At 38.8% G+C, this 21118-nt stretch overlaps 1 protein-coding gene across 1 annotated transcript in view; it reads right to left on the minus strand.

Moving 5' to 3' along the window:
* Positions 1-495: 495 nt before the first annotated feature.
* The window catches only part of LOC126253077 (origin recognition complex subunit 2), a 124077-nt gene continuing 103454 nt past the window's right edge, over positions 496-21118 (minus strand). Inside the window, exons 7-9 of the mRNA XM_049954172.1 lie at positions 18163-18406; positions 15501-15734; positions 496-1131 (exon numbers count right to left, since the gene is read on the minus strand). Of these exons, the coding sequence (XP_049810129.1) occupies positions 926-1131; positions 15501-15734; positions 18163-18406 (684 nt within the window). The 3' untranslated portion in view covers positions 496-925. The remainder of the gene's footprint in view (positions 1132-15500; positions 15735-18162; positions 18407-21118) is intronic.

A 21118-nucleotide genomic window follows, 5' to 3' on the forward strand; every position in this document is an offset into this window, starting at 1 on the left:
GCTTTATCCATTCTGAAAGGAAAAAGCCTTTTAGGTAACAGGTAAATTTACCTGAACATGTTTCATCTTACTTAACTTTTTAAAAAATACTTTTTTTTCATACCAATTCTGCAAGTAATAATTGTTCTTGCAACAAAGTCTCTGTAATGTGTAGCATACAATTCTGCAGTACACTGTATATCTTTTAATAATTTTGTGGCTCACTGTATATGAAAGAACAGTACTAAATACAAGTGTGTGTTAAAAAAATAAATATTTAATCCTGCAATAAGACAGACTCACAGTTTTTTATATACAAGTATTGTGTGCCTTAAATTTACCTGTTAGTGTTAAGAAACATGCTATATGCGTCTGAAGTTTAATTACATGTTTGTATCATTGCAGGTAACAAGAGGGAGCAACTCTTTCATGACGAATTTATAGCAATAAATAAGTACAATCCATAATTCAGTTTTTTATTGTAAAATAATCACATTCACAGTCGGATTAAAAATATAAAAAATGTGTGTCACAATGATAAAAATACATCCAAGTAAACTAAGATGTATAATAAATAAGAAATTAATTTCAAGATTCTGCTTTTTTTTATAAAACACTCACTTCTCAAACATCTGACAAAGTATCATGCAGTCTGATTATGTGTCAGAACAGTAAAAATACATTCCAGTAAACTAAAATATATAACAAATAAGAAGACATATGTCTTTCAGTAATCGCCAACACATCGCAGGAAAAATCTTTGTGAGACTATTACAGCTGTTTATGTGTGTGGGCCATGGTCAATAACAGTGATGGACATGACAAATAATTCTAAAAATCTGTAGTCCCAACAAAAACTATTTACATACTCTTTACAACATACTCTTTGTAGGGTTGTAGCTCTGTTTTTAGCACATAGCTCCTCCTTCAGGACATGTTTACGACATTAATCATCACAACTATGTTGTGCCATAAACTGATTCAGAACTGAACTCTCTACTGGGATGTGAAGGTACTCAGAACCATCAGCTCCACGGCGTGATCTCAGCATGTGGTGGTCCAAAAAATCAGTGAGTTGCGAACGGAGAGCCAGGTCTGAGCTTACAAGAAGAGCATCACGACAGGCCTGGTACAGATCTCGGAACAAAACACCTGGAAAGTTTTTTTACAAGGTAAATATCTGAAACAGTTTTCATTATTTCTAGTATTTGTTTCAGTTAATAAAATAATGAATATTACCCTGCAATGCCTATGGCTCTACTATCAAACAAAGGGGGACAAAATTTTGCGCAATGGCTGTGGAAGGTAGACAATATTTCACTGATACCAGAAAGTTTTATTATACAAAAATACATCAATTTAACTCCCGCATGCCAGTCACAAATGCTATGTAAAGTGGCTATTAAATATGGCAATTTCTTGTTTGGTTTATACAGAAAGAGAGCTGGTGCATGTCTAAACTTTCAGAGCCCACAATTTAATATTATCTATTGACACAGTAATAATTTTCATACTGTTTGATTTTCATGTATAAGGGGCGTTCAAAAAGAAACGAGTGGACGCATTATTACAGAAACTGGTACCTCTATGTTAGAAGTATTGATCCTGGCTGTTGAGACACTTGTCCCACTGTGACACAAGGTGGTGAATGGCTGTCTCGTAAAATTCCCAGGGCTGCGAGGTCAACCAGTTCCAAACGTACAGCTGGATGTCGTCGTCCAAGGTGAATCGTTTGCCCCTCAGAGCCTTTTTAAAGGGGACCAAAAATGGCATAATCACAGGCAGAGAGGTCTGGACTATATGGAGGGTGGCTGAGAAACTCCCATTTGAATTTCTGCATGAGTGTCACGACTGTGTTGGCCATATGAGGCTTTGCATTGTCGTGGAGCAGAATGACCCCACAGATGAGATTGCCTGGTCGTTTTGATTTGATCACTTGGTGAAGGGTGGTCAAGCTTTGCAAGTAATGCTGGGCATTCACTGTTGTCCCATGCTGCAGGAAGTGAAACAGAAGGGGGCCATCTTGGTCAAAGAACAACATAAGCATAACCTTTCCTGCACTTGTGTGGATGGTCTTGGTTTTTTTTGGTGGTGGTGACCCTGGATGCTTCCACTGGAGACTTTGTCATTTTGATTCTGTGATGATACCATGATTCATCTCCAGCCACCACTCATGCCAGGAACGCGTTCCCTTCCTGAGAATAGTGCTGCATGTGAGCAAGACAGAGGGCCATTTGACATGCTTCCTGGTGTGGTTGAAAACTGTGGGGCACCCATTGAGCACACACTTTGTGCATGTGCACTCGTTCCTTCATGATGATGTGAAAACTTCTGACACTCAATCCGACCATGGTGGCTATGGCTTTCACTGTCACTTGGCGTTCCTGGGTAATGAGTGCATCCACAGCTGGACAATGTCATCGGTAATGCAGTGTGGTGCTCCTCTTTGCTCTTCTTTTGACGCCTCCATGTCTGTTTGTAATGTGGCTGGCATGCTGCTGCTGGCTCCATATAGTCATGTGACGTGCATGCATCACTGTAGCGATGGGCTGTGAACTTCCACGCTCTGGTCTGAACTACACCTCATTACACACACAATGATATTACCCACCTGTCACCAGTTTTCACATTCTAGACTCTGGCTGGCTTCTTTTTGAACACCGCTTATATTTACTGTCTGTATTTTATTTTAAGTTAAATTCTACTGTCAGTATATTAATGTTCATTGCTGGATTACCAATAAGTGGTGTTTAAAGGACCTATTAAAAATATGGGGAAACAGTTAAATGTTCACTATAAATCTAATTGGCCTTACAGTTAACTAATACGGATTGTGTGTCTTCTTAATTAAACTTGGGGTTTATCACACCATTTTTTTCAGTTCTGCTGCAAGTCTACTGAAAGTGAAACCTGTTGGATATTGCCCATATTTTTAGTGCTTAAGGAAATGTTAGCATTTTTTCTACACATTATTCACTTAATGAATATTGCAATTTGTTCCGAATTAGTCAATATTGTCAATAACAAAACCTATGATGAAATATATGTAAAGGGATGACAGACACACCTGAACAATGGCCTACATGAAGTTACTGTGCCATATGAGATAATAGAGTGAAAGTAAGGAAAGTAAATAAGCCTTTGTCTTTCACTGCCAGAGACATTGGAAATCACTCTTAGACTAAAGACCGCAACATGCAGTTTTTGCACAAGATCTTGAACATGGCAGTTTCAAGAAAGCCTTCCTTCTAGCTTCAGTCCTAAGAATGTAAAATGGTCAACTTTTCTGATTGTTTGTCCATCTTTGGATAATAAAACTTCACTTTTATACTAGTTTCATGCCAGAAACTGTATGCACTGCAGTTCGTTACAGTTAAGTGTTAACCTGTTCTCTGAAAGCTACATGCTGATTTTACTCACTATCCTACTAGTTACATCATTCTTCTTACTTTCACACCTTTCACAATACCACCTGTGTCACCTGCAAAGAACAATTTGTGTCATCTGTTATGGTTAGTGGCATATCATCAATATATATAAAAAAAGCAATGGACGCAGAACAGAACCATGTGGCATCCCACTACCCCCCCCCCCCCCCCCACACACACACACACACATGCACACACTTTATATAATCCGAAACAGATTCGGACCTCTTCCCTGTTTGTTGAACCTGGAAAAGAGCCTCTTCAACTTGATAATTCCCAGTTATTAAGTTAACCATTGTTAAGTTTTCTCCCTAATCTCATCGTTTTCCAACTCATGCAGGAGTACTGCAGGGTCCACGCAGTCAAATGCTGCTGTTAAATCAAAGAAAATACTTATTGTCATCACCTTATCATTTAACACTGATTGTGCCTCATACAAAAAAGAGTAAATTGCATTTTCTGCTGATACCCCATTTCTTGAAATCAAACTGTGAGTCTGACAACAGATTTTGTGAGTAAGATGTGCTACTACTCCCCTATACATTACTTTCTCAAAAACACTGGCAGCAAAGAAACTGAACAGTTGGTTTCACTAACAAGTATTTCAGTCTGCCAGGAAACTGGCCACACCTAAAAGACATACTGCACAGATGACTGAATACAGAGGTAACGTGTGGTGTGCTGATCTTCAGAATTCCACTTGAAATTTCGTCATAGCCAATAGGAGTCTTTACTCTTCTAATAATTAATTCAGTTTTATCTTTGCTTGATTCTTGTGACTGCATGTGATACAGTTTCTCAGACCACCAACTGCTAAGAGTTCTGTATATTTACCTGCACCAATAAAAGTTTGATTTAACTTGCCAAGTATTGACAAGAAGTGGTTATCAAATATTTTGTACTACTCTGGAGATCACTAACAGTTCCAGTCTCGTACAAAAGAGGTGTAATATGTTGAACACCCTCATTCACCCCTGATACCTTTCTCACAACTGACCATGTTCCACTGTGAGAGCTATTTATTCTCTTTGTGTAATGTGTTGTTTTGCCTGTCTGATTGCATTAATCAGTACTCTGCAGTAGTGAAATTCTGTTACCTTCATCTGACTGTTCATCATATTACGATACAGCTCCCATTTCCTCCTACATGATATTCTAATTTGTCTGCCTGCTATTTTTCAGTGAGAAAGAGACACCAAGGAAGGTGACAAACGTGAAGACATGTATTATACTTATCATTCAAGTTAAATGCATTGTAGAACTCTTGACAAGTTTCCCCTCTGAGAGTTGCTTTAGGTGTCTGCATTACAAGAAAACTAGCATTTCTAAATCCCTTGTTCACTATTCTGCCTCAATTCTTTTCAGTATTATTATCTGTGCATCATTATATGACATGGCATTACTAGCTTTTCTCACACTGTGACCTTCTATAAGAGAATAATAATAATTGCAGGAAATGCCTACAATCATACTGTTGTTTCCCTGATCTCTGATTGGGAAATTCACTGTCTGTACTGGGCTGTATGATTCAATTAAGTCCAATAACCCTTGTTTCTCTGGAGAATCAATTATACAGATTATAATGAAATCCCAACAAAATGAACTTCGTGTGCTTCTTAAGAATCAACCTTAGCACAGGAGCAAGTCTGGAGAGGAAAACCCTGTAGTCTGAAATAGGGGATCTGAATTGTGAAGAAAAGTTCTTTTTTTCTTTGAAAATTCAGAATCTGCTCCACAACCTTAAAATATTTGGACTTTACAATATTTTGATATGTCAACTTCTTTAAATAAAAAATTAAACTTGATATAAATAGCCACTCCTTCCTTTTGTAACAAACTCTTTTTCACAGAAATCAAATGAGATGATCCCTTCCAAAGGAAGCCTTAGTATTTCTTCCCTGTGTGACAAACTCTGAGATAAAAAAAATACCAGTGCCAAAACCTATTAGCAATTTATCTACTTTAACTTTAATTCCCTTAACATTTTAATGAAATAAGCTTACTGAGCTATTTGAACTGTGTTCTCCATTTACTGAACTAACTTCCAGCATTAAAGGAACCTTCCTCAAGCATGGATTACATGACTCAATACTATGATTTAATATCACTGAACAGGATATATCAATTTAGTGCACAAAGCAATAATAGACTTAGAAACTGGTGGAATGAACATCTACTATGAGTATCAGATTTGTGAGGAAGGCAACAAGCTTCCTGGGAGACAGCATAAGTGACAAGGAAATAAGACTACAAATGAATAAATTAGAAGTTATTAAATGGCTTCTGCCACTGTCAAACTGGATGTAATTGAAAGCCAAGTTGTGTACATTCAAATTTTAAATAAAATTTGACTCAGGAAAGCTTTCAATGCTATAAGTCTTATGAAAGATTTTAAAAGAAATGTTCAACTCATAACAGTTACTGTCCATCAGCTTTTCTAGTAGAATATCTCTGCCCCAGACCGTAGCTACAAATGTACACAGACATAGAAAAATGCTGGTTAAAATTGAGATAGTATAAAATGTTACTATTCAACAATTTCCTTTTTAATCTGTGCATCACTGCATTACATTCCAAAGACAAATTACTAATTTGCATATACGTCATCATAGAACATTACTGTAGATAAAGGTATGTGTACATTTCAAGTAGCACTTGACACACAAACCACATGAACATGGAATAAACCTGTAAATGTTACCACAACTACGTGCACATTATCCAGTCGCATTAATGTGACCACTTGTCAAAAGCCTGAATAACCACCTTTTGCAGTGCGGACCAATGTGAGATATGCAGGAAAATAACCATTGAGGTTCTGGAAGGAACAGACATGTATGTAGAGCCATGATGAATCCAGTGCTTGGGCCAGCAGTGCTGGGTTCCTCAGCACAAACAGCCTGATCAAGGTGGGTCCACAGATTCTCGATTGCATATAAATCCGGGGAGGTTGGTGGTCAGGGGAATACACAGTAAACTAATCCTGGTGCTCTTCAAACAATACACATACACTACATCTACATCTACATCCATACTCCGCAAGCCACCTGACGGTGTGTGGCGGAGGATACTTTGAGTACCTCCATCGGTTCTACCTTCTATTCCAGTCTCGTATTGTTCGTGGAAAGAAAAATTGTCGGTATTCCTCTGCGTGGGCTCTAATCTCTCTGATTTTATCCCCATGGTCTCTTCATGAGATATACGTAGGAGGGAGCAATATACTGCTTGACTCCTCGGTGAAGGTATGTTCTCAAAACTTCAAAAAAAGCCCGTACCGAGCTACTGAGCGTCTCTCCTGCAGAGTCTTCCACTGGAGTTTATCTATCATATCCATAATGCTTTCGCAATTACTAAATGATCCTGTAACGAAGCAGGCTACTCTCCATTGGATCTTCTCTATCTCTTCTATCAACCCTATCTGGTACGGATCCCAAACTGGTGAGCAATATTCAAGCAGTGGGCGAACAAGTGTGCTGTAACCTACTTCCTTTGTTTTTGGATTGCATTTCCTTAGGATTCTTCCAATGAATCTCAGTCTGGCATCTGCTTTACCGATGATCAACTGTATATGATCATTCCATTTTAAATCACTCCTAATGCCTACTCTCAGATAATTTACTGAATTAACTGCTTCCAGTTGCTGACCTACTATATTTTAGCTAAATGACAAAGGATCTTTCTTTCTATGTATTCCCAGCACATTACACTTGCCTACATTGAGATTCAATTGCCATTCCCTGCACCATGCATCAATTCATTGTGGATCCTCCTGCATTTCAGTACAGTTTTCCATTGTTACAACCTCTCGATATACCACAGCATCATCCGCAAAAGGCCTCAGTGAACTTCCGATGTTATCCACAAGGTCATTTATGTATATTGTGAATAGCGAGCAAGCAAGCTGTTGGAGATGCATTGTTCTGCTAATAGATGCCAATGTGCCAGCATTGTTCTGCTGGTAGATGCCAATGTGCCAAGGAAAAACAAACAACTTGCACTATAATATAACAATGAAACTAATCAATATTTGACAATATAATGTAGTTGGATAGATAAAAAATCTACTCACCAAGCAGTGTCAAGAGAATACATGTATAAAAAAAGGTTTTATGTATGCAACCTTTCAGAGGCAGTGGCTCCTTCAGGCAGAAGGATTGAAAGGGAAGGAGGAGGGGTGAAGAAAAAGGACTGGAGAGGTTTAGAAGGTGCACATTCAGAAAAGTTGTCCAGAACCCCAGGTCAGGGGTGACTTACTGGACAGGATGAGAAGGAAAGGCTGATTGTTGGGGACTGCACCAGACGAGATTTTAAAAGATGAGAGCTTAAATATGGAAAATGAGAAAATATGAAAGACAGAGAGTACTGGTAAAACATAGTGCACGAGTTAATAAGAGTGAAAAGCTAAAAGCATTGTATGTACCAGAGGCAGGAGGGGGCTGGAGAAAAATAGATCAGAAAATGAAAGAAGTAGAAAACTAAAATGAAGTGAAGAACAAAGTAATTACTGCAAAGAAATACTGAGACAGAAGGAATTAATGTAAATTAAGGCTGTATGGGTGACGAAAACCAAAGACAAATTGTAGCAATAGTTCTCACCTGCAGAGTTCTGAGAAACTAGTGTCTGGGGGGAAGAATTCAACTGGCGCATATGGTCAAACAGGCACCAAGGTCACTACTGTCATGTTGTAAGGCATGCTCTGCAACAGGATATTGTGCTCTGCCTATGTCCACTCATCCTAACAGAAAACTTGGTGGTAGTCATGCTGATGTAAAAGGCTGAACAGTGTTTACGCAACAGCTGGTATACAACAAATGCCGTTTCACAGATGCCTCTCCCTTTGACAGCATATGTTTCGCCAGTTACAGGACTGGTATAGGTGGTTGTAGTAAGGTGCAAAGGGCAAGTCTTGCAGCGGGGACTGTCAAAGAGGTGGGAGCCATAGTGCAGGGAGATGGGTGCATAAGGAACATAGGGTCTGACAAGCACATTGCAGAGATTAGGAGCATGACAAAAAGCTATTCTAGGTGTGGTGGGCAAAATCTCAGACAGAATGGACTGCTTTTCAGGGCATGATTTTCGAAAGTCATGGCCTTGACAAAGTAGCTGATTAATGCAATCAAGACCAAGATAATACTAAGTGACAAGTGATGTGCTCCAAAGTTGTTTTTTTGGAGGGATTAGCAGTAACAGGATTGGATGTGATGGCCCAGGAAATCTGATTTTGACTTAGGCTGGTAAGGTAATTACGTTCATCGAAGGCTGAGATGAGAATGATGGTGTACTGCTGGGAAGAGTCTGCATCCAACCAAATACATTTGCCTCGAATGCCAAGTTTGTACGAGAGGGAACGTTTGACATGGAAAGGATGGCAACTGTCAAAGTTGGCATAGGAAGGAGCCATCCTGGTTCCAATGGCCATACCCCTGATCTGTTCGTACGTCTGCCCTCAAAGATGATGTCGTCGTTGGTAACTATAAAGTTGATTAATGTGAGCAGGAAGAACGTCATAGGTTTGGAATCAGGTGGGCGCTTACTGAGGAGATCTTCAGCAGCAGACAGACCATGTATGTGGGGGATGTTGGCAGAGAGGGAGGCAGCATCAATGGTGACAAAGCAAGGTGTTTGGTGGGAGTGGGACAGGCACGGATTTCAGACGATCTAGGAAATGGTTGATGTCTCCAATACAGGAGGGAAGTCTTTGTACTAAACATTGCAGGTGTTGATCAACGAAGGCAGATATACATTCAGTGGGTGCTTTCAAGCTGGCAATTATAGGATGGCCAGGAGTCCTAGGAAAAAGGTAAAAGGTGAGGGTCCATGGTTTGGGTGGAGTAAGAAGTTCTATGGATGGAGGTTAGTCCTTGTGAGAGGGCTGAGATTTTTAGGAGAGACTGCAAGTCAGTTTGAATCACATGGATGGCATCTTGATGGCAGACACTGTATGTAGGGTGTCACTGTATGTAGGGTGTCAGACAGCTGGCTTAGACCTTCACTAATGTACTCCTTTTGGTCAAATACTACAGTTGTAGATCCTTCGTCTGCTGGGAGGATAATGATGGAGACATCAGTTTTTAGGGTATGTAGATCCTGTAGTTCTGCAGAGGACAGGTTAGGGTCATATTGTAGGGGACTGAGGAAGAGCTGTGAAGCAATGCTGCGTGTGAGGAATTCTTGGAAGGCTTTGAAGGGGTGATCTTGAGGTAGTGGCAGTGGATCAAGTTGGTATCGTGGTCTGAACTGTTCAAGACGGGGTTCAGTGTCAGATTTGCTGTTGGAAAGGTTTTGGGGTTGGGTTGCAAAATGATATTTCCAATGGATATTACCTGTGAAGGAAAGGAGGTCCTTCACCAAAGCAGCATGATCAAATGCAGGTTTAGGGCTGGAAATCAGATCTGTTTCACCACATGCACCAATTGTATTCTTCCCCACACACCAGTGTCCTTGGTTCTCACCAACCACCTGGCCTGAATTTACTTTAATTTCTTCTGTCTCAGTAATTCTTCACAGTAACTACTCCTTTATTCACTCCATTTTAGTTTTCTACATCTTTCATTTTCTGACCTGTCTATTTTTCGCCATCCCCCTCTCTCACCTCTGTTACACACAATACACCTAGCTTTTTGCTCCTTATTAACTTGCGAACGGTGTTTTAACAGTAATATCTGTATTGCATATTACCCTGTCTTCCACCTTTAAGCTCCCAGGTTTTCAAATCGGTCCAGTGCAGTCCCCAACAATCAGTCTTTCATGCTCATCCTGTCCGGTAAGTCTCCCCTGACCCGAGGTTCTGGGTGACTTTTCCAAACTCCAACCCTTTTCCTAAACCTCTCCAGTCTTTTCTTTCACCCCCATTCCTTCCCCTTCAACTCTTCTGCCAAAAGGAAAAGCCACTGGCTCTGAAAGTTTGCATAAATAAAACCGTTTTTTATATGTGGGTTCTCTTTCCACCGCTTGGTGGGTAAATGTTTTATCTATCCAAACTACTTGTAGGGCTGGACATGGTCCCCAAGGATAAATGCATACTTGTGTTGATCTACTCTGCCTTCCACAATGATGAGGTCACCCAGGAAATGACATGAAAACATTCCCCAAACCACAACACTTCCTCCTTCCGGGTGGACCCTTCCAACAATTGTTGCAGGGTGTTTGCTTTCAGATGTTTCTCACCATACAAACCAGCTGTCACCAATCTTATGGAGCTCAAAATGTGATTCATCTGAATTTGCCACCTGTCACCACTGAGTGGATATACAGTTGAGGTACTGGCACTCAAATTCCAGCTTTTGCTGCCAACAGTTACATCTCTTTGCCCGTACACATATCTACAGCTGTCATTCATGCCTGTCACCTACAGCCCATGGCGTACCACAGCTGTCTTGGTGCCGATTTTGGATAGCGTCTTTCTGCCACGCACGGTATACTTTACAGCCCTGTATCTACGATATTTCCAAACTGGGGAAAAAACTTGATAGTGGATGCCCCCCTCAAGCGTTTAAGAAGGGACGTCAAAAATTTTTAAAAACTACATTTTTCACAGATATGTTCATTTTGTATTTCTGAAGAGTTATACCTATAAAACATATATGTTCAAGGAAATGTAAGACATGTTATTCTATCCTAAATGTGCCAAAGTACAGTGCCACGCCTCTTCACACAGCATTCTTCTATTGCACATCAGTGTATTTCACTCTGTGGAATTCAAACGTGTATATTTTGTAATGGAAGCCATCCAACCTACATTTAGGGCAGTGGAAATTAGAAAGTCCTCTGATGCCTCTCCTGCTCCCAGTCAGCCAGTTTGACATCCTACCCCCCTTTAAAAAACTCACAATTAATACTGGGTAGGGTTATTTGTGGAGGGGAGAATAAGAATGCTTCAGAAAATTTGCACTCTTTATTGCTGTTTAGCTAATAGCTTCCTCTTTTGTGTGACATAAAATTAAATATGAGACATAAAAGCAGTAAAGATGAGAGACAAGCAATACATTACACTCCTTATGTCCCAACATTTTTTTCTCCCTACTCTTGCTACAGCTTTACACAGCGTTCTTGCCCTTCTGTGAAACAATATATTACCTCATCAAAGTTTGTCAAACATTTTGCTACATGAAAAATCAAAATGTTGTAGTCTAATATTGAACAAGCTGTTAATATGAGTAGTACCCAAGACTGGTGTGGTTTCTCGAATTGGTTATGTCTATTTTGTCACTGTCTACTAGTAGGCCTTTCTAATATTGCAGCAACTGTAATACAAGCCAAATAAGAGACTGTTTTGGTGCAAATGTTCATTTTTATACACCTCATTCACATAAATAACACGACAGAACATAATTCATGAGGTACTAACATCAAATGCTTATTAGGCCTACTACAACTGAAAAGTTTTAGGTTAGAAAATAGTGTCACGTTTCATTCATATGCTCCAGTTTCTAGTACGAAATTTTTATATAAAGTTGGTATCATCATATTCTTCCATTTAATTTGTGTGATGTCCCTGTTTCTTCTCCTTCTCGTTCTAAGAATCTTGTCGTAATTAATTCTGTAACTATTCCTGCCACTGCCAAACTTATTCTTCAGTTAGCTTCACTAATACTGCCAGAACCACTGGTTTAGATGCCTCGCATTTATTCTCAGGTTAAGTATTATTATGTAAACATAGAATTAAGTGGCTGCTAACTGGTGATTGTACAACTGGTAACGTAGCGATATGGTAAAAATTGTGTGTCAGAATTTCATTTCCTTGGATACACTGAGAAGATATTATGTAATCAATAAGAAAATGGTATTTGTTCTTTCGGACATGTCCGAAAAAACAGATACCATCGGTGACCATGCACCACTCTAGACTGAAATGATAATTAAATCAAGACCCTACGCTGTCGACAGGCATTGATATACATCAACGGGGACAGTTGAAAATGTGTGCCCCAACCGGGACTCGAATCCGGGATCTCCTGCCTACATGGCAGACGCTCTATCCACCTGAGCCACTGAGGGCACAGAGGATAGTGCGACTGCAGGGATTTATCCCTTGCATGCTCCCCGTGAGACCCACATTCCCAACTTAATGTCCACACACTACATTCTTAGTGTCCCTGCCCATTACACTCATTACTCACGGCAGACAATCTTACTGAGTCCCATAAGAGTTCGGGCAATACATGTGCATCCGCACAGAAGAAGGCGGTCAATGGCCAGTTAGCCTTAACTATATGAAGATGGTATCCATACAAGATCTATACTGTACAGCAGCTTGCACCACAGGACACACAACAATGTGTTGACTTCACTCTCCAGTTTCTCACAAAGATTGAAATTGACGAGAGCTGGCCCTGGATCATCCTATGGACAGATGAAGCTCATTTTTCTCCGACAGGTGAGGCAAACACACAGAATTGCCAAGTTTGGGGATCTTCATCTCCAATCATGAAGATCCTCTGTATGGTGAATGTGTCGCCTTATGGATTGGCTTCACAGTTACGTTCGTCATTGGTCAGTTCTCTTTTTTTTTTTTTTTTTTACAGGTTGGCACTCAAGGACCAAAGATGTGGAGTGTGACTGGCCAGCATTATCACAATATCCTTCGATAGCATGTCATACCCACCCTACAGAAGAGACACGCACTGAACTCTACAGTTTCATGCAAGATGGGGCCCCATCACACATCACTCATATAGTTCACCTGCATCTCCAAAACACATTTAGAAACAATCAAATTGGCCACTGAGATCGCCTGATCTCATTCCCTGTCATTTCTGGTTGTGGGGTTACCTGCAGGACAGGGTTTACCAGGGAAACATTCACACGTGTGCTTATCTGAAGCGCAGTATATCAAGAGAGGTAGCCAGCATACCTACGGACATGCTTTATTCTGCTGTGAAGAATGCAATCCTGTGCTTTCTGACTCTTCTGGACACTGATGGGTGTCATATTGAGCCCTTTTTTTAGCAGTAATGGTACCAGTACGTAATGGTATGATGTACTATATCAGCACATTAAAAGTGTTTCAATTGAATTGATTCTGCATTACTTTTTTCCCTATGTCCTTGACATTAATGATACCAAGGTTGGTATCTGTATGGTAATTAGTTCCTGTGTTATAATGTTTTAAATAGAGAAAGTTTAATTATAACCACCCAGTATTCACTGACTGTCAGTGAACTGCAACGTTCTAAAAATTGAGCCCCTGTGAATGGAATAACATTAGGACTCAAGTAAGAAGCATAAAATTGTGAGTAATAATTGTAATTTAATACTGTCTTATATTGGCAATGTAAAGCATGAGAACATCTAGACAAACAGATTTGGAAGAAAATCCAAATTGTTACAGTGACCACCGAAAACACTTTGAAATAAAGAAAAACACATATGGTCTAAATAGGACTTTTATTACAGTTGCAAAAGATGCTATATAATCTATATTAATTGCATCACTGTGATTGCAGAAGAAAGGAATCCTAAGAAGAAAAAAAAGACTATTTACATTAGGTGCATTGCTCCGAAGATTATTCTCTAAGACAACATGAAGTGAAAACATGCAAAATAAACCAACAACGTGATGTTCAAACCAACATGACCACAGATACTTTAATTGCAAAACATGCAGAACCAAGTATGGTGATTTAGACTTCAATTTGTTAACTTGACTCCATTTTAATATGTTATCCAACAGCATTCTCAACACGTTTTACACTGGGTTTCACTTAGTGTATGATCACCAATGTTGAGATCTGATGCCTGAGGGAATTTTTGACTGTTGGAATTTCATAATACAAGTTTCTGTGTGATTACAACAAACTTGTTACTGTAAAACTGTTGTGGACCACGTTTGGCTGTGTGGCTGTGAGCCAGGACCCTTGATCACAAGGCTTTTGTCATCAGCTAACATTACAGATTTTCATCTATCCTTCGATAATAGAGAAAGATCGTTTAGGTAAATTAGTGACAAAAGCCGTAGTTTGTATTTATTTCTGTCATATAGTTTGTCACACTTCCTGTTACAAAAGTAAAATTGTATCAATAGAAGATGGATACTATTAAAGCTAAAACACTTTAATTTCCCACATAGAATATATTATCTTGACAATAAATAGCCTTAGCAAAGCACAGGATAATATACTGACAGCATTTTTTTAAGGCTCTTGTACAACTTCAAATGTGAGATCATATACAGTTTACACTGTAGAGAATCCTTTATAAAAGCCAACCTGAGATGCAGTTAATAAGTTATGCTGTCACTGTTCTACTGCAGGCCACTGTCTCTAAAATTTCAGAGATTAGATGGGTGAAATGGGACAGTAATCACACATGACTGGTCTATTTTTATTTTCGTAGATGGGTTTCACTGTTGTGTAAGCCTGACAGTAAATATGCCTTGAGTTTTTAACTAATTACAAGATAACTTCAGGGTGCTCATCAAAGGCAACAGAACATTTTAACATGTTTCTAAAAACACAACTATAATGACAAGAATGGCCAGTTTTGTTTTCACCTCCTTAGGGGTTAAATTTTTGAAAGTAATATTTGTCAGTGGAGTAAAAAAGAGCCTATTAAAGTTAATCTAACATGTTTTTTATTCACTAATTCTGTCTATTTAAAAAATCTGTTTCTGCAAAGTTCTGTGTATGAACTATTTATCATTTTTTACAAGTTCTAAATTGGTCAATTTACAAATTTTTCAAGTATAACAGAATGTTCTAAGGGTTGCAATAGTTGAAAAGTGAGGAAACAACAGTTAGGTCTGTCAGTAAAGTTTCAGTTTTTACAAGTCAAGAACTGAAGTGTTCATTCTTTTTCAAAAATTCTAGTAACAAGTTCCAGAACAATTACAACATTAACAAACTTATGAAAAGGAAAGTTGATACTCACCATATAGCAGAAATGCTGAGTCGTAGATAGGCACAACAAAAAGACTGTCGTAAATAAGCTTTCAGCCAGTCTCTGGCAGCTGAAGCCATACTTGTGTCATCTATTTTTGACATCTCTGCTATATGTTGAGTAGCAACTTTCTTTTCATCATATTGTTACATTCCATCCTCGATTTTTCCACTGTTTGACAACATTAACGAACTGTTTTGATTTTTCAGGCTTACCTCGAAAATTATTGTTGTCTTTATTTTCGATATGGCGCTGGGCAATGAGCAGGAAGATACTGCGCGCATTTGTTGTGAGAGCTTTGAACACATTATTTAATGATGATAGTGCCAGGCTCCCAGAATTTTTCACCATCACAGAGCATTCAAATGATGTTTCCGTGAAATATGGAAGGAAATTTGTTACATCCCACCATGTGAAGTTAAAGCTGCTCAACTTCGCTTGATCCCAGACTGCAAAATCAAAACTGAATTTCAAGTACAGCTCATACTAGCTTCTGTCATAACAAAAAAACTATAAAATAATGCATTATAACAAAATATGAAGAAATATATCTAAAAACAAAGATGATGTGACTTACCAAATGAAAGTGCTGGCAGGTCGACAGACACACAAACGAACACAAACATACACACAAAATTCAAGCTTTCGCAACAAACTGTTGCCTCATCAGGAAAGAGGGAAGGAGAGGGAAAGACGAAAGAATGTGGGTTTTAAGGGAGAGGGTAAGGAGTCATTCCAATCCCGGGAGCGGAAAAACTTACCTTAGGGCGAAAAAAGGACAGGTATACACTCGCACACACACACATATCCATCCACACATATACAGACACAAGCAGACATATTATAACCAAAATATGAAGAAAATGTCAGATATCTGTTTTATATTTATGACATGATAAAAAAGACTGGATAGGAAAGTATTTATGATATTTCTGTTATCAATCTTTCTGTTATTATCGAGAACATGGTAGTCAATGTGCAAGAACAGCAAAGATAGATGGGATTAAAGCTACAGGTAATTGTGTCATTTATTGCTAGGCACTCAGCATGACAGCCTCAGTAATGATTTGAATAACCACCAGAGTTTGAAATGACACTCAATGTTGGTCCTGATGAACTTACTAACGCCAGCAAGATTCTGTAAAAATAAGTGTATGTAATGACAATTTCATCGGAGTAAAACATACATTGATCTGAAGCCACGCAATACAAGAGACATCACACTAAGCAGACTTCTGCCAGCCAATATACCAACGCAGTGTCTTTCAGAGCAGAAACTCAAATCAGTTTACAGAAACTGTCTTGGCCATTTGTTGAATCTTATGAAGTACTAACACTGAAAAATGAAAGTAAGACAGAACAGGTGGTCACTACTCACCTTCAGGGTGCAAAATTCCATTACTGACAATAGATGCATTTAAAGTAGAAAATAATTATACCTGTCTTTCATACCAGTTTCATCCCCCCCAGGGAAGCAAGAGGGATAGACTGGGAAAGTTTAAGGAGACAAAAATCACTCAGACCTCAGGTTGCAGTGGACCCACTTCAGTAGCCCTACTGTATATCAGTACGGAAACTGCACCATCAATCTGTGTAATTGCTACAATATCAGGCAGTGATGCTGCGAGCTGCCTGGCATGAAGTCTGCAGCCATGTACCATCTAAGTCTTCTTCCTGAGCCAATGTAAGAATGGTTGGAGCCAGCTGTATGACCATGTCTTACAGAGATATCAGTGTGACCTCCACAACAGACAGCATGATGTTTAGGTCTGTGTTTGTTTTACTCTTCAGAGATACTTGTACATGCCATCACCATGCATGTGCATGGACTTTGACTGTGTTAGTCTTCCGTATCATGACCTGCCTGCCTTAGCTTATGAAGAACCTATCTGTTTCCAGTTTGTGATGCCACTATTTCACACCTTCATTCAAATTTCTATGTGGAAGTAGAAGTTGAGTTCTGCTTACAAAACCCACCTGGTGTGACAACAAGGGGGAGACAAAGATCTTTGTTCTTACAACAGATGAGTCCTCTTTCATCCCTAAGAAAAATGTCTAAATATTATAAAGATAGCTATAGTTTTCTTCCTACCTTGAATGTGTGTATTGGTAGTGCTGAAATTTTGCCACTTAAAGATAAGTACTGGCTAGCTATTCTGTCCCCTTGTAATGAACTTTTCATTTGATAGAACTAGCATAGACCTACCTGGGTAGCAAAGAAACTTAAGGTTTATTGGTGGAGCACCATAATATTTTAATTGGTAGTATCATAATGTCATGCACCACTGCATTCAATTAATGATCCTCTTCTAGCTATGACATGCATAATGTTTGTGGCACAGCATTATATCATTCTCTGTAGCATAACTCACTTTCATACAGTTAAAATGCCTCCAGACTTTCTTTGATGTATTAACTTTACATCAAATGACAAATAAGGTGCCCAGAAATGGTCTTAATGAACACACTTTGGATCAAACAGTAAGGGAAATCCAGCCATCATTAAATAAAATGGAGCTAATAACTATGGCACAGTTTTTATTGTTAATAAGTAAAATGTCCTCTTGTCCCTATGCCCACTCATAATGCTACATGTTACCATCTACAAGTTGTACATCACCTTAGCAGCACCATTAAATTGAAAGCTGCCTTGCACTAAATGTTTGTTGCAATCATGATACTGCAATCAGTCCTTTGATCATTACATGTTGTCCCTGCCATGTTATTATAACTGTACTTCAATAATCTGTTTAATCCCCCACAAAAATCTGCAAATTTATCATAACTTTTTCCAGTATTGTGATGCATGCACGATCACATATAAAACTTTCTAACAATGTGTTTTCCAGTCAAATCAGATGTAAAAAAATAACTTACCTAAGGCAGCATTTATGTGATCTATAGAAGCTAGCAGGTATATATTTGGAGTGCTAGCTAGACGACTCAGAACATCTTGGCATTTGTCATTGCGCAACATTTCGCCATCAATATTATGCACAATAAGGTACAAAGAATTCTTGTATATGCCAGAGTACCAGCTCTGGACCAGTTCTAAACATTCATAGAGGTCAGCAGGCACATTTGATAACTCAAGAATATTTTTAGCTATCATATTGACAACCTGTAAATTGAAGAGATCATTTATGTTGATTATCAGCTAAAACTTCAAATTAGGTCAGTCAAATATACATAATCAAATTTGTATTTTTAAATTTATGACAGAGAAGGGCTGCACAACAGAAGCAAAAGCAAGTGTGTGAGTGGGGAGGGGTGGCGCGGGGAGAGAGGGAGAGAGACAGAGAGAGAGAGAGAGAGAGAGAGAGAGAGAGAGAGAGAGATTTACAGAAGTAATACATCTTAGTTGCTTTTCAATAACTCACTGAAGTAGCCCTGGGGTACATGAGCAGACAGAGCATGCAACAAAGGAATGAATGAACATAGTTGCAGAAGATGAATGTTCCCTTTATGCGGCACTCTAATCTTTCCTTTCCATCCAAACAACATTTTATGAACTCAAGAACTGCTCTTGCAAATTATTCAGATAAAGTGACTCTTAAGATAGAAAATTATTGTTTTTACTGCCATGAATAATGTTCCCAGTCATGAAAGCCTCATACGCACATTACACAATTAATTTTTATTTATGTACAAAGTTTCAAACACAAGAATGTTCTCAAGATGGTGAATCTTTTTCAATTAATAAAGTAAAAACATGTGTATGTGGAGCAGCCTTCTGCTGGGATATAAATATTTTGCAACAAAGCTTAAATATTTCTCACTTAGCTTGTTTCAGTAAAAAAACAAAGATACTTACAAACTAATAAGACTCTCTCTTCCTCTCCCTCTGGCACTCTGGGAGTTGCAGTATACACATATCTGTGTGTTCTAGCAATAGGCAACACATTAACATTGTGAAAAAGTAGTTATTGTCCTTCAAACAACCAGTATAACTATATAAAAGTTTTATTTCCTAGTTATAAAAACAATTAATCATAACGCAAATAAATTTCTCTAATCTTAAATTCTTAACTCCAGCAAAGAGCAGAGCGTGACTGTATATTTCCTGCCAAGAAGAAAGTGACAAAAAACATAAAATATTTTCCAATTCTTGTAGTTATAACACAAACAGAACCATGATTAATCAGCAGCTAGCATAGTAGGCAGAACAGTTTATTAGCATTCTCTTTATAACACATCCTTTCATTTCAAAGATCTGATTATTCTCCTCCTTGATGAGATCTCCAGAACACAATGTGTATTCAGTGAATGAGATAATTCTCTCACGCGTGGCATATTCCTCTTGCAAGTGGATAGTAATCATTCTCTAAATATTTTGTGAAATATATTTACAATTATGGCCTAATTTGTAATGCCATTGTTCAGTGACTGTTCTGTATACTCAGCATTAATGTGACTTCTGCGTTTCACTTATGCCGTACATCTACACCTACATACATACTCCGCAATCCACCATAAGGTGCGTGGCGGAGGGTACCTCGTACCACAATTAGCATTCTCTCTCCCTGTTCCACTCCCAAACAGAACAAGGGAAAAATGACCGCCTATATGCCTCTGTACCAGCCCTAATCTCTCTTATCTTATCTTGGTGGTCTTTCCGCGAAATGTAAGTTGGCGGCACTAAAATTGTACTGCAGTCAGCCTCAAATGCTGGTTCTCTAAATTTCCTCAGTAGCGATTCATGAAAAGAACACCTCCTTTCCTCTAGAGACTCCCACCCGAGTTCCTGAAGCATTTCTGTAACATTCGCATGATGATCAAACCTACCAGTAACAAATCAAGCAGCCCATCTCTGAATTGCTTCTATGTCCTCCCTCAATCCAACCTGATAGGGATCCCTAACGCTCGAGCAGTACTCAAGAATAGGTTGTATTAGTGTTTTATAAGCGGTCTCCTTTACAGATGAACCACATCTTCCCAAAATTCTACCAATGAACCGAAGACGACTATCCGCCTTCCCCACAACTGCCATTACATGCTTGTCCCACTTCATATCGCTCTGCAATGTTACGCCCAAATATTTAATCGATGTGACTGTGTCAAGTGCTACACTACTAATGGAGTATTCAAACATTACAGGATTCTTTTTCCTATTCATCTGCATTAATTTACATTTATCTATATTTAGAGTTAGCTGCCATTCTTTACACCAATCACAAATCCTGTCCAAGTCATCTTGTATCCTCCTATAGTCACTCAATGACGACACCTTTCTGTACACCACAGCATCATGAGCAAACAGCTGCAGATTGCTATCCACCCTATCCAAAAGATCATTTATGTAGATAGAAAACAACAGCGGACCTACCACCCTTCCCTGGGGCACTCCAGATGATACGCTCGCCTCCGATAAACACTCACCATCGAGGACAACGTACTGGGTTCTATTACTTAAGAAGTCTTCGAGCCAGTACACAGAATGGATACACAGTTACTGCACTCTGTGTGTATTGGATAATAATTTTACAATTCCCTTTCTGCTAATATGATGATGCAACAAAATGTATTATCTAAGGAACAGAACTTTCAAAAATATCTGGAAAACAGAAGGGAGAACGCCATCAAAAGAAGTACTTTAAGCATCACAAGTAAGTATCCTAGCCTGAATATTGCAATAGTGCAAACAACAATACTAGCATCACTGATGCTTCACAAGAAGTGCAAATATTAAAACAATTTGCACAGAAATACTGCCAGATTGCAAACATCTGTGGCTGGAACATGCTGCTACACTATCTTATCGATCCTAATTTCACAGGCAGCACATAGCAGTCACACTCTCCCTAATTCATTTACATGTTACAGATGAGAAAAC

This window comes from Schistocerca nitens, chromosome 4 (genome assembly GCF_023898315.1).
Source record: "Schistocerca nitens isolate TAMUIC-IGC-003100 chromosome 4, iqSchNite1.1, whole genome shotgun sequence".
NCBI classification, from domain to species: domain Eukaryota; kingdom Metazoa; phylum Arthropoda; class Insecta; order Orthoptera; family Acrididae; genus Schistocerca; species Schistocerca nitens.